This window comes from Macaca fascicularis, chromosome 2, assembly GCF_037993035.2.
Source record: "Macaca fascicularis isolate 582-1 chromosome 2, T2T-MFA8v1.1".
Lineage (NCBI taxonomy): Eukaryota > Metazoa > Chordata > Mammalia > Primates > Cercopithecidae > Macaca > Macaca fascicularis.
In genome coordinates, this window is record NC_088376.1 from 93,025,721 (window position 1) to 93,039,424 (window position 13,704).

Here is a 13,704-nt window from a genome sequence, read left to right on the forward strand (position 1 = left end):
TCTTTCAACAAAGACATAATACACATGTAATTCTTGTACTGAGTAATCCGAATCAAGTTCACTTTTCTCCACGTTTAACTTTGCCCTGTTGCATTCCTGACTGTTAATGATACCTTGGAAGATTCCATAACTTTCCAGTCACTTAGTTACTAAAGACTAGCACAGTCTGATTAAACACTCTAGGTTCTCCTCTCCACTCTTTCCCTGCCTCCTGGATTGGGTTTGACTGAGGAACCAGGAAGGGTGGGAGGATAGGGTCTGCTCTCCCATCAACCTCCCTTCCTGCCCCCAGGTTCTAGCTCCCATGTGGGTAGGAAGAAAGAAAGGGACAAGTGCTTACTTATTACCACCTTTAAAAAGAATTCATATAGAGAGTCCCTTTATTAGATGCAACCTAGTCTCTCTATTTAGACACTCCTGCAATTGATTAGATCACTACTTGGACCCTGTTACTGAGATTTCTTATGATTTGTTCGTTTTGTCTGTTGCCCCTAATTGATTGGACTGAAGCTGTTGGTGTTGCACACAGCCTGTATAAGTTGATTTTTACATTTATCTTTTCAGAAAGCTAACTCTTGGTTTCATTGATTTCTCTAACCTGGACATGTTGGCATATACATATCTTTCCAAGTTCATTCCTGAGTCATTTTTCTGGATTCTCCATTGTAAAAATGCCTTTGGTAACCCAAATGCTGATAGCTTCTTAGGTCAGGAAACTTTGTGAATCCAATATATTTGGATTTTCCTTCTTTAAATTTTAGAATTTAAGCTTACTTCCCAGTTCTGGAAGTACAGCTCATTTCCAGATCTTAGTGCTGAGCACCAGAGTGAATTTTGGCATAGATTCTGACTTTCTGCTACACTGTATGCTACACATACAGTGCTATCAAATAGAGGTAGGCCAGGTTACAGGGAAACCAAACAGCATACAGTGTTATGAAATGCTGCACCTACTGCAACTCCTTCTTCATGAACTGCTATAAAAGTAAGAGTTTATAAAATAATTTAGGCCAGGTGTGGTGGCTCACGCCTGTAATTCCAGCACTTTGGGAGGCTGAGGTGGGCGAATCATCTGAGGTTGGGAGTTCGAGACCAGCCTGACCAACATGGAGAAACCCTGTCTCTACTAAAAAGACAAAATTAACTGGGTGTAGTGGTGCATGCCTCTAATCCCAGCTACTTGGGAGGCTGAGGCAGGAGAATCACTTGAACCTAGGAGGCAGAGGTTACAGTGAGCCAAGATCGTCCCATTGTACTCCAGCCTGGGCAACAAGAGCGAAACTCTGCTTCAAATAATAAGAATAATAATTTAAAATGTTTTATAAAGATTAAAAACTATGACAAGAAAATTAAAACCATTTGAAAGTACTTTATCCAAAAAAGAAATACTATTGCCATTTTAAAAACATACATAGATATATCTATATTTGAGATACCATAATATATGGTTTTATGTCCTGATTTTTTAACCTAGTATGAATGTTTCTCTACATCATTAAGAATTATTTGAAGGCATGATCTTTAATGGACAAATTAAATTGTGTTGTATTTATCATGATTCAGTTAATAATTATCTAAGTTTAGATGATTTATATTAATAGCAATATCTAATAATTATTCAGTACTTACTATGTGCTAGTCAGTGCTTTAATGCCTTACATATATTTACTCTTCATTTAATTCTCATAACACTTTTGAGATCCTCATTTTGCAAGCAAGAAAACTGAGGTGTAGAGAGGTTAACAACCAAAGTCTCACCTTGTGATTGGAAGTTGGTTAAGTTGTAATTGTTACTCTAGCTAGTCTGGCTCTCTAATTTGTAATCTTAACCAGTATACTACCTGATTCACTGTATGATAAGTATCTTCTTGGGGAAAAAAAATCTTTATCTGCATTTCTGATAGTTTCTACTGGGAAGGTTCCTAGAGGTGAAATAACTAAGTCAAGAGCCAGGAAAACTTTTAAACTTAAAGGCATGTTGTCCAGTTGCCCTCCAGAAAGTTCTTACCAGTCCATGTTCACACCAATAGTGTGAAGAGCCTGCCTGTGCACTGACTCCCACCACTGTTGTTTAATTCCTCTTTAATAACCCTGAATTTGGGATCTCCCAGAATGGTTAAGATAGTCCAACGATCCAGGGCTCCCTTAAGAACATAGAAAATCCAATTTTATACAAATGTGGAGTCATTTGTATGTATACCTCAGATAATACTACATCTTTGTTTTATTGGTCCATACATAAACGAACTTCCTTATCTCATCATCAGTAGATGTGAGAAATTGCTAATATGAGTATGTACTAAGACTGTGTCAAGTCTCACACCTGTCAAGGGTGCCCTTCAGAATGCAGCCCTATTTTGACAACTGCTGTCATGGGTGGTATTTATGTGTTTTCTCAGGCTTTTAGGCAGTTGGAAGTAATTTCCCATTAATGATCTTATACTGCTCTTTGGTTTAAAAAAATAGCATTGTAAAAGTATGTCCTGCTCACATATATTTTTCCCTTGATTAGCATTATAGAATATACACAAAATGTTACACTGCATTTGCATTTCCAGGTAATAGTAACTTTTGGTAACCCTGGTTTTTATCTTTTGAAGATAATTTCTTTACTACCCCCAGTGAACAGTGATATTATCAGGCAGAAATCCCCCAGACTTTTTAATAGAAAAGTTGAAAAAAATTCCGTGGAAATATCACAGGGAAAAGGATTTTGGTAATTTCTACAGTGATCTGGACAACTTCGATGAGGAATTGAAAATATTCCTTGTGGCCGTATGAAAATTAATCGCTCATCCTTCGCTGGCACTTTGGATTAGCAATTTGTCATCACTATTTTCTGAAAGAATCTTGATAGAATCAGATGTTTCACTGTTCTTCATTAAGGTTCTGTGTCTGTGCAGGTACTGCTTGGACTTTGAATTGCTTTAGATTCTAAGAAGTATATAAATCAGGCAAGAAGCTCGTAACCTGGAGCAAATAACAAATGCACACTTACTGTGAACTATCTGGAAGCCTGTGTTGGTTGTGATTCCTTTTATTTTTATTTTTAAGCGTGACTCCTGGTAGAAGCTTTGTCTTGAACACAATGCTGTTGTTAATAGCGAATGAAATGGCTGGAACTGTGCTGGGGGAAAAAAAACATAGGCTGAAGGATTTATAGCAGACCACTGCAAACCAAATGTTGCAATTATCTGCAGCTGAAAACAAGTAGCTTTTAATATGTCCATTTGGCCAAGAAGAGGGAGGAGAATTATAGACCATTGCTCTTTCCTCTCTCATTCTCATACTCTTGTCTTCTTCTTTATGTAGTTTATCATCCATAATTTCAGGATGTATTTTGCTTCTTTAAGCTGTTTTATCTGTAGGCTTATGAGGTCACTCATGTGTGAATTCCTTTGTTAGTCATCTCACCTTTTGCCTTGATGATAGAAAATTGATCAGGCCTAAAGTACAAGTTCAATAGACAACCCCCTTGGTCCTTTGTCTAGGAGAATAGCTACCATTGAAGGCCATGAGCAGGTTGCTATTAATATGACAGCCTGCTCTATCTCCCACTGTAATTTATAATGAAATACCTAATCTCCATTATTTTGATCCAAGCAGGCGATCCCATGAAAAAGTCTTTTCATCCAGTTCCCAATGGCTGTTACATGAGAAATGGCAAACCAATAATTTTTGTCAAGTTTTTTAAGCCAACAGAAATGCTTTTCCACTGCTACAGTTTCAAAAGGCACAGATAAAGCTCATTCACTGAGATGAATGAAAAAGCCATCTGGGGTTTTTCTTTTTGACTTCCTTTCCTTTTCTCCATCCTAGTAATCAAATTTGAGCAAAATCAAATGGGGCTTTCTATGAAAGTACCTTTTGTTGATCTGAACGAGCTGGTAATTTACAAAATACCCTTCCTTTGTGAGGAAGGCTAAAGAAAAAAAGAATCAGTAGCTTTTAAAGCTGGGCCTTAGTGGGGCTCTAAATGCAATGAAAGCAGTCTGTGTTGAGAGATTGAAATGCATTTCAAAGCCAGGCCTGACTCGGGGTACAAGGAAGAACAGACCTATGTGCATTTTGTAGGAAGAAAAATGTGAATGGAAAAAGGAGAAGGGGAGAGAAACAGGGGGGAAATCTGGATAATACATTAAAGTAACCATAATTTTGGAGATGCATTCATCTTACTGAAAATGTGTACGTAACCAGTGATACCGAAGTTGGATATTTGCTCAATCAGGATGCTCAACAATTTGAGCCTTTAAAGTTTGGAGCTGCATGGGTTTGTGGAGAAAGTCGGCTCGTGATGTGTGTGATGTTTTTCTCCAACTTTTTCTTTTTCTTCTTTGCTTTGGGATCTTATGGGAAGTACCTCAAGAAAACCTGAAGATGCTAATTTTTAGACAACTAATACTTCCTATTTTCCCTTCTTTTGCCTGCTAGATTTCCTCATGGCTGTGATTCTTCTTCACTCTTTTGAATTTGGAAGGATGGCATACACATCTGAAAAGTAGTAAGTAATGTGTGATTTATTTTTCAATTACTAGTTAATTGTAATAAAGCTGAAATTTGATTACTGGAGGAGTTTGAAATCATCATGCATGCCTTGAAGGAAAATGGGTTTTGTGCAACATTTGCATTATTTGGTGTGGATTACCTTTGGTTTGATTTAACTGTTTATCACACAATTACTGTTGTGATAATGAATGTGTTATTCACTATTGCTAAATTTACCCAGTACATTCTGTAAAAACTAAGTGTTTGTGCCATATAATATATGCATTCTTAGTACAGCAGTTTAAGAAACAATGCAAATATTGCAGGGAGCTGTCTTTGGAGATGCTAAGTTTTCTTGTTTTATTTACCACACAATCTTCCTCACACATTTATAGTTTTAATTCATAGTAATAATGTTTTCTAAGGACCTTTCTATTTATGCCTGAAATGAAATTCTATAAATTATGTGAGCTTATTTCTTTAAAATGAATATCCAGAGAGAGGCAAGAATTTTTCTGACATTATTAAACTGCATTTTTAATGCAGTTTAAGTGACATTTCTTTTAATCAAACATTGTAATTAAAATAACAAAGCTTTCATTAGAGACATTTTTCTCATTTGGGAAAGTGAAAAGTTCATTTTTAGCCTCCTAAAAATAAGACAGACTTATGCTACCTGAAGACATGATACCTTGGATTAGAGTACATGCCACAAGTATTTTTTAAAACATAAATTCAGCATTGGCATTTCTGAGTAACTACAGTGCATATTTTAAATAAATAAATGCCTTAGAATGAAGCAATATGGGGCAGACGTTCTGACGTCTCTGAGATAGCTTGAACAGTATTTGCATTAGGGCTGGCACTGCTAGCAGATCCTGAGAATTTCATGTAGGCAAACATGAGATCCTTGTTTCTGGAGACAAGAAAAAAACAAGATTAATTAAAACCAAGTCCTATGTTGTTTAACCCTTAAAATAACAGTCAGTATTTATAGAGATGCTGAAATGGGGAATAGGATTCAGATTATTTCACAAAGGTCTCTGCGAGGGCCAAACCCTCTCCCTTCTAACTATTCCTCACATCGAATATAAATTCCTGGAAGTTTGTATTTAAAATGAAGTCTGTTTTCTAAGCTTTTGCAGCTGCAGGTCTCTGCCAACTTCCTACATTTATCTTTGCTTGTGTTTTCGAGCCATTTGCTGCCTCCTAATGCCTAACTTTAAAATAGCATGCATGGCAGCCTGCCAAGACGGTGGCAGTGGCATATTGGTTTGTATTGGTGTTGAAGTTGCAAAGTTTTTGTTACCGATAATTTGTAACAATTGCAACAAAAGAGATTATTAAAACCTGAGGGGATAGGAGACAGGAAGGAGAACAAAATTGCTGCACTTCTTCATGAATCAAAGTGTGGTTCTTCCTGCAAAAGTGAATTGGGTTGTTGTGTTGTCTACATGGGTATGATGCTCTAGATGACCTGCACATTGTCACTGAGGTTATTGCCTGTAATCTTAGACTGATAGAGAAGTGCAGTATAAAAGAGGGTTTGTCTAGGGGATGTAATCAATTATACACATTATGCAATTTTTTTTTCTCAGGCTATTGACTTAATTCTTTTATATAAATTAAGATTGTTGTTAAGTTAAGGTTGTTCCTTTTTTTGTGTTTTAGTTCGTGAAAGAAAAAGTTTATTATTTAGGAGTGTCGTGGTTGTTTTGTTGTTAATACAAATTAGTACCTGGGAAATAATGCTTTGTCTTTTGCTTGCTAGTTTCATGTCTAGTCAATCTTGTAAGCCTTTTGCAAAAGTTCTCTTCTATGTTTCCTTTAAGCACTTTTGGTAAAACTAGAGGTACTTTGTTTTGTTGCAGTTATGAAAGATCTCTGTGAAGACAGAGAAATAGGTTAAGAAATAGGTAATTAGGCCCTAAAATTAGCGAAGGTTCCTGCTTGCTCCACTTATCAAGGATTAGCTGTTCTGAAACTCTTGTTAGTATAGCAATCTACTAACAAGAATAATGTTTGTACCTACCCTGAGAGAAGAGAAATCCTCTTTCTCTCAGCGTAGGTATAAACATTAAGCACCTGCATTTTGGGGAGCTGGAGAGCTAATTATTTTCAATTACCCATTGGGACAAAGGAAACCATCTCACACATTTTGCTTGTGAACTTCATATTCTCAAGTATAACAACTGATATGTTACACACTTTACTTTTTGCTAAGCCAATACAAAAATAAAAACAAATCAACAAAAATCATTCCTGGAAAGTTTAGAAATATAGATCCACAAAGATGATCCACAGAGATACCTCGAAATATCTTTAAAACTTATCAGAGGAAAGGAAATGAGTGACACATTTGTAAAGACTCTAAGCATCTGAGATTGACTTTAAAGTTCTGTTTTTCTTCTAGTAAAATTAAAACTTTATTGTGCTTCATGTCAGAAACTTGGAGCCGCTTTTCCATTACAGTGATGCTATTGAGGTTTCAATGCTTTCAGGGCCTACTAATAGAACCCAAAAGTGGAGAGAAGGCTCATGAAGCACCGTTCCTCTCTGGGTGGAGGTCCTGGTCCCTGCTTAAGCCCTGCCAGTAGAAGCTATTACCTAAAAGGTGTTCTTTTATTGTCTTAGGCAGGACATGCCCATGCTTTGACATACCAGCAGGCAATAACAGATTGCTTGACTAATCAATCTGCATTCTCTAGGGTTCAGGATGCAGGAAAGTATTTGGCCTGGTTTTCACTCCAGCTTTATATTGATGCCTCTGGACTCATTACCAGCATCTTTGCACTTTGCTTTCCTCAGGTGTCAAAAGAGAATGTTATATGTCCTTTGCTTGTTTCTTGTCTTGCCTTCTATGGGCTGGGCAGACATACTGGGATATACTTTTTGGCACGAATATGATGGTCGGTCTAGTTAGCTTAGCTGGTGATGACATAATGACAAAGAAGACAAGACCAACACACACTGATGTCACTCCTAACCCCAGATGAGAGCCAACTTTAGATGACAAAGGGGATAAAGCAGATATTGATCAATGCCCAGACCATTCCAGTTATTCGTCAGACAACCCTCAGCATGGCAGCAGCAGCATCCAAAAGGGAGAAAAATGTGCCAACTCCCATCATGTCTTAAAATTCAGAATGGGGAAACTGGGAGCATAGTAAACAGAAAAAAATCTATTTTGTAGCACCACCTTTTACAAGCATTTTGGTACGTGTTATAATACAATACAGTAGATATAAATAATGTCCAGATAATTAAGAATAGAGAAAATATAAATTGGTTTGAGACTTAGGAGGGAAAAGAACAACACAAATATGAAGACCATATTTTTTTACATTTTTAACATTTTTTTGAGTCATAGACTTGGCTCAAGGCTTTTAACAGCTAAAACAAAAGTGGAAAAAAGTCATCTAGAGGATGACTTCCATATAGTGAGCATTTTATACAGCCCTAATGGTTACAACAACCTCAAAGCCATCTATTGTTACCCTTGTTTTCTGGTGGAAAAAATGCAGAATCAGAAGGATTCAGTTACCAGGTGCTGGTTACACAGGCAACATATGCCTCTGTGGGATTAAATTCAGGTCTCTCTCACTCTCATAGCATTGACTTCCTTTGGGTAACGTAGAAGTCAGCTGTTCCTGCAGTCTCCTGCACATGCATACCCTATTTCCGTGATTGCCCAAGGCCAATCCAGAATCACGGATGTCAGGTCTTCACTGAAGTTCTCTAATGGAATCTCCTTTCACAGAAGAGTGAGTGGGCAATGTGGACTTTACTGAGTGGGAAGTGGAGAGGATGAGCTTTGCATATCCCACATCAAGCCACTTAAACATTCCTATTAAACATTCTGGTCTGCAAAGTACCTTTTCCATTTGCTAAAATTGGAGGTTCCTCTCTTTGATGCTTCCTTCATGTTCCACCCAGCTTCCCTAGCTGCTTTCTTCTATTCCTGCGTCACCCTTCCCTAGCTGCTTTCTTCTATCCCTGCGTCCCCCTTTCTCTCCTCATTAAAACATAATAGGGAGCAATATGGTTTTGCCCCAGCTTCTAAAACTAAGCTTGCATGTCTAAACCCAGTGCCATGCTTAACACACCTCCAAAACCCTTCTCTGTGATAGTTCTTACTTTACTTAGTAGAAATGAGGATGATGTAGCAATTGAAATAATCCCATTGCACATTTTACTTTGGGGAAAAACATACCAGTCTCTTGGCTTTTGAGGCATTTAGTTTTGAAAAAATATTCTTCAGTGGGATGTCAAGGAGGATTCAGGGGACAGTGTCTCCATCAACAGGCATTACAGAAAATGTCATTACTCTTTTGCTACCCCCCGATGACTGAATTCAAGGTGCCACAGGAAAAAAATCTTAGAACATGTTAGTGTATATGGGGCCACAACCACATAATTAAAGGATAGCTTTAAATAGAAAATTAAGGATGGAGGGAGGGGTGAAGCTAAGAATGAGAAAAGAAATAAAGGAGACTTACCTATTAATAGAATGCTAGAAATGAATTTGAGTCTCCCTTTCAGTATGTACAATAATTTCATTGTATACTATATAGAAAACTATATCCTATATTTACATATTAAATAAACAAAGTTGATATTATTTAAATGATAATAGAATGCCGATGCCTATAAAGGGAAAGACAGGCCAGAGACCCTGAAGAATGGAAACCAAGCCTTCTTCAGGCTTAATATCACAAAGGTTTAGACTGTGATAATACACATTAAATCATGTGATTAGGTAGTAGGGCATTTATCAGTTCGGTTTCTATGTACTCTTTTAAAAAAATTGAAAAGAGAAGAATCAACTGTAATAGCTCAACATATATGATTTGTTTTAAGTTTGAGGCATGGAGTGAAAACTGAGAAGAAACATTTTATAAAACCTTTTGAAACCCCAGGTTTAGAAAGCCTTCAGATTCATTTGTCTGCACTCAGGTGTATTTTCTGCATAGGTTTCCTTTTAAATTACTCAGGTCTTTACTTCTGCTTTTTGGCTTAAACAGCTGATGTTATATGGTTCTTGGAGCCTTGAACTTGATTGTCAGCCAGTGTAGCTCTTTTAGGAGAGGATGTCAAATCTGCCAGCCATCCAAAATTGCCTACATTGTCATTGCTCTAATGAGTATGTCCTTCAAGAATCAATTGGAGGCTAAAAATAAATGCCTTTTGATGTTTACAGACTCCTTATAAAGTGCTCTGAAACCAATATGAAAGATTATAATTTTTCTCTCTCACTAAGACAGTTACAAGAACAGATTTAATAATATATATTTTCTTTTGTCAGAAGAACAAGCTCTCTTAACAAATATATGCTAGATCATTAGGGGTGAAAAGACATGGGCACAGTGACAAAAGTGTGCTATGAAAAATAAAACATAGCTATTTCCAATTTCTTTTATAAACTGAAGGGTAAAGTACTTCATCCAGCGGAATCATTTAGTACCTTAATAGTTCAAAGGTAGAAGCCAGCAGGACTCAGTGAAATGAAGATGTGAGCACAAGAAAAATTGTGCTCCTCCAGCCTTGCTGTGCAGAAAGTTTGAAATTTGGCCACAGGTCGCGCAGAAATTCAGGATTTCTTTCATCTGCTGGGTAAGTCAGCTCTGGAAATATGGCTCCTTAAGCACACAGCAGAGCCCTTTCCTGTCAAGCCTGCTTGGATGACTCCTCTGAAACAACTTGGTTTAAAAAAAATATGGGGGCTACTAGGCATGGCCAAAGAGAAAGTCACTTCTATTTCCTCACAGAAAATTCAAAACTAGACAACTACTTTTCTGGCAAAAAAAAAAAAAAAAAAAAAAAAAAAAAAAAGCCAGGTGCAGTGTCTCATGACTGTAATCCCAGCAGTTTGGGAGGCCAAGGCGGGCGGATCACAAGGTGAGGAGATCAAGACCATCCTGGCTAACACGGTGAAACCCCGTCTCTATTAAAAAAAAAAAAAAAGACACACACACACACACACACACACACACACACACACACACACACACAATTAGCCGGGCGTAGTGGCGGGCACCTGTAGTCCCAGCTGCTCGGGAGGCTGAGGCAGGAGAATGGCGTGAACTCGTGAGGCGGAACTTGCAGTGAGCTGAGATCATGCCACTGCACTCCAGCCTGGGGGACAGAATGAGCCTCCGTCTCAAAAAAGAAAAAAAAAAAAAAAAGTCCAGCTGCCTACAAGGACAGCATCATCCATCATCAATGCAATGAAAACAGAAAAAAAAAAAAAATTAAAAAGAAACTTTCCCCTTTCTGTCCTTCATTCCTCTACCTTCCCTTCTAAAATTAAAAATAAATTTCTTCTAATTTTTTTTTTTTGGAAGGGAGAGTAGTGGAAAGAGGAATGAAGGACAGAAAGGGGAAAATTCCAGGCATAAGGTAAATTTTAGAACAATTCACTGGTGTTTTGAATCCTTTCTCTAATTTGCTCAAAGTGTTTATTAATGCCCACTCTATACCTAGAGGGTCAAAAATGTTTAAAGGCTTTATAACATAAAGTCACACAATTTTAGAGTTTCTTTCTGCTTCTGGCAGTGCGATTGCCAGCTGGGAGGGCGAGCAGTACAAGGAAAGGGTGACCCTTATGAACAGCGTGTCAGGATCTCCAGGTTTCTGTTTGTTGTTTCAGAAAGTCTGTGAGCCTATCTACTGTAATAGTATAATGTCATATTTGAAAAATGCAAAAATACCATTGTTTCAATGATTTGAACATCACAAACTAATGTTCCACAGAATCTCCTTGGTCAGACCCCAGTGGGGATATGCAGAGGGTAAGTCATTCTCAGCCTGCAGTAGCCTCTGGATAAAGCATGGGCAGCTCTTTCAGAATGTAGTTGGTGCTGGGGGAAGCATAAGACTTTACATGTTTATTAAAAATAGGGTATAGGTTAAAATAGGGTAAGAAAAACTGGTTTAGATCAGAACGAAGAACAGATTTGGGGAGTGTTCTTTATTCAGTAAGTATTTGTGGAGCACTCTACTGAGTATGACACCCAGATGAGGATGTCTTACATTTACATGTAAAGAACCGGACATGTAAATGTGAGCTCAGATGAGTTCTGGACTCACGACAGATTTAGAACCATCTTTCAACAGAAATGTCAAGGAAGTCAAGGACCAATAAAGGTCCTTTGTTGTGTTTAGCAACAAAGAAATTGTGATTGATTTCAGCGAAAGCAGTTTGGCTAGAGGAACAACATGCGAGTCAGTTTGAAGTGGGTTAAGAAGAGAGTGGGAGGTCAGACAGGGGAGATTGCACCCATGGACAACCCTTTCAGGCAGATATGTTAGGAAGGGGAAGAAAGGGACAGGGTCAAAGCTGAAGTAGAACACAGGAATCAAGGGAGAGTTTTTAAGATGGGAGATAATTGAAAGCAAGTATTTCAATACATATGATACAGCGAAGTAACTATTGTTTTGTGTTCTTTCATTAGATGGTCAGTCAGGTATGGCCACGAGAGAGCACAAAAGGGAGGTGAAGGAAAACGAAGTTTATTGTATTCAGAGTTCCTACAGAAACAGGGTCACATGGTGGGAGGATGGCGGGAGGGAAGGAGAAGTACTAAGGCAGCCAGCTCAACCAAGCAAGCAAGGATCAGAGAGACCAAGAGAGCAAGTGCCTTGATCAGGGATCAGTGTGGGGTACACAGGCAAAAAGCAGGAGGGGATTTCATTGGTGCATTTGAATGTCACTAGGTTAAAATCAGAGGACGGCAACAAGCAGAACTTAGGGCAGGGGCCAGCCTTATCACACTGGTGCACCTGGCTGCCTGGGCACGGTGCTCATAGACTGTAGGCATTGAGGCAGCAGGAAATATGATGTTTCAAAATTTACAAAACTACTACTAATTCACTGAGTGTTTATTGAAAACACATTATGAGGTGAAATATGAGATGAGAAATGCATAGTTCTTGCTCTCATGGAGTTTGCGAACTAGGTCACTCCATAAAGTCAATCACTAATATAATAGAATTGAAAGAATATGGCTCATCCAAGTAGTATGAGCAGTACTATATGGATTAAAATGTTGAAGGTTATTTATTCATGTTGGATTAGGAAAGGTATTTTGGAGAAAGCGGACCTTAAAGAATGAAATATTCCAACAGTAGGAGGTGGGAAATCAAAGCACAAAGGATGTGGAAGGCCATGGGGTATCATATTGGATATTTGGTTATTATACTGTAGTCTCAAAAGATATTTTTTTTTGGAAGGGAGAGTACAGGAAAGAAGAATGAAGGACAGAAAGGGGAAAATTCCAGGCATAAGATAAATTTTAGAACAGTTCACTTGTGTTTTGAATCCTTTTGCTAATTTGCTCAAAGTATTTAGTTAATTCAACAGGTATTTACTTAGTGCTTACTATGTATAAGGCTGACACATAATCTCAAGGAGCTCCCAGTCAAGTGTATGTTCAGTTCTATAAGACAAGGAAATACCCAATGATAAGAGATTACATAGGCGAAATGTGTATGGAGGGAACAGAAAACCCAGAGTAGCCTTTCCAGAAGAGAGAGAGAAGCAGTTTCAAATATTACGGACGGAATAGAGTAAAAGGATACCTGAAATGGGTCTGTGGGCTTTTGCAATATGGAGGAAACTGCAGGAGCAGTTTCATTGAAGAAATTGGGAGCAAAATTATAACTGTTATAGACCGAATATTGATTAGGAAGTGAGGGAATGAGGACAGGGAAAGAGGAGAAATACCTTTAGAGGTAAATATATGGCAGCTGCTGAGGGCAAAGTAAGAAAGAATAAGATAAAAAAAGATCCTATAATTTTAAATCTCAGTGAATAATGGCATCAATGACAAAATAGGGAAATCAGGACAAATACTTAATTTTAAGGGAGCTTTGGTTTCTCCTTGATTAAGTTTGAAATATGGATAGACATTTAGTCCATGATTGAAAAAGAAAAAAAGGATACAAAAAATTTAAAGAAATGTTAGGTCTAGACACAGCTTATTTCGATTTGCATAAGCTAGGTAGTTGCAGCCAGGGTCCTAGCAGATAAAACAGTGGAGGGGAGAGAAGAGTATAAAGCACAAGAGAAAAGGATGAGAAAGAAGGTTAAAAGTCAGAGGAAATGACTGACAAGAAGTGGTCAGAAAAGTGAAGGAAACCATCAGAGGGAGTTGTTATGGCAGTTAAAGAGAGTTTTGTTTTCATGGTTGTATAATCTTCAAAGGTTAGACTGTTTGC

The 13,704-nt window shown here is 37.8% G+C and overlaps 1 protein-coding gene across 28 annotated transcripts in view; it reads left to right on the forward strand.

Annotated features, from left to right (window-relative positions):
- Positions 1–13,704, forward strand: part of LOC107128895 (uncharacterized) — a 785,137-nt gene that overhangs the window by 191,172 nt on the left and 580,261 nt on the right. For 15 of the 28 annotated variants that reach the window (XR_012430879.1, XR_012430876.1, XR_012430885.1 and 12 more), the window contains exons 1-2: positions 4,013–4,185; positions 4,432–4,501. Coding sequence is in view for 11 of the 28 variants with exons in the window: in XM_074031447.1 (XP_073887548.1) it covers positions 4,182–4,185; positions 4,432–4,501 (74 nt within the window). In the remaining 17 variants the exon portion in view is untranslated. Of the gene's footprint in view, positions 1–4,012; positions 4,297–4,431; positions 4,502–13,704 lie in introns of those variants that run through there. The other 13 variants (XR_012430874.1, XR_012430875.1, XR_012430880.1 and 10 more) reach the window with 2 other exon arrangements.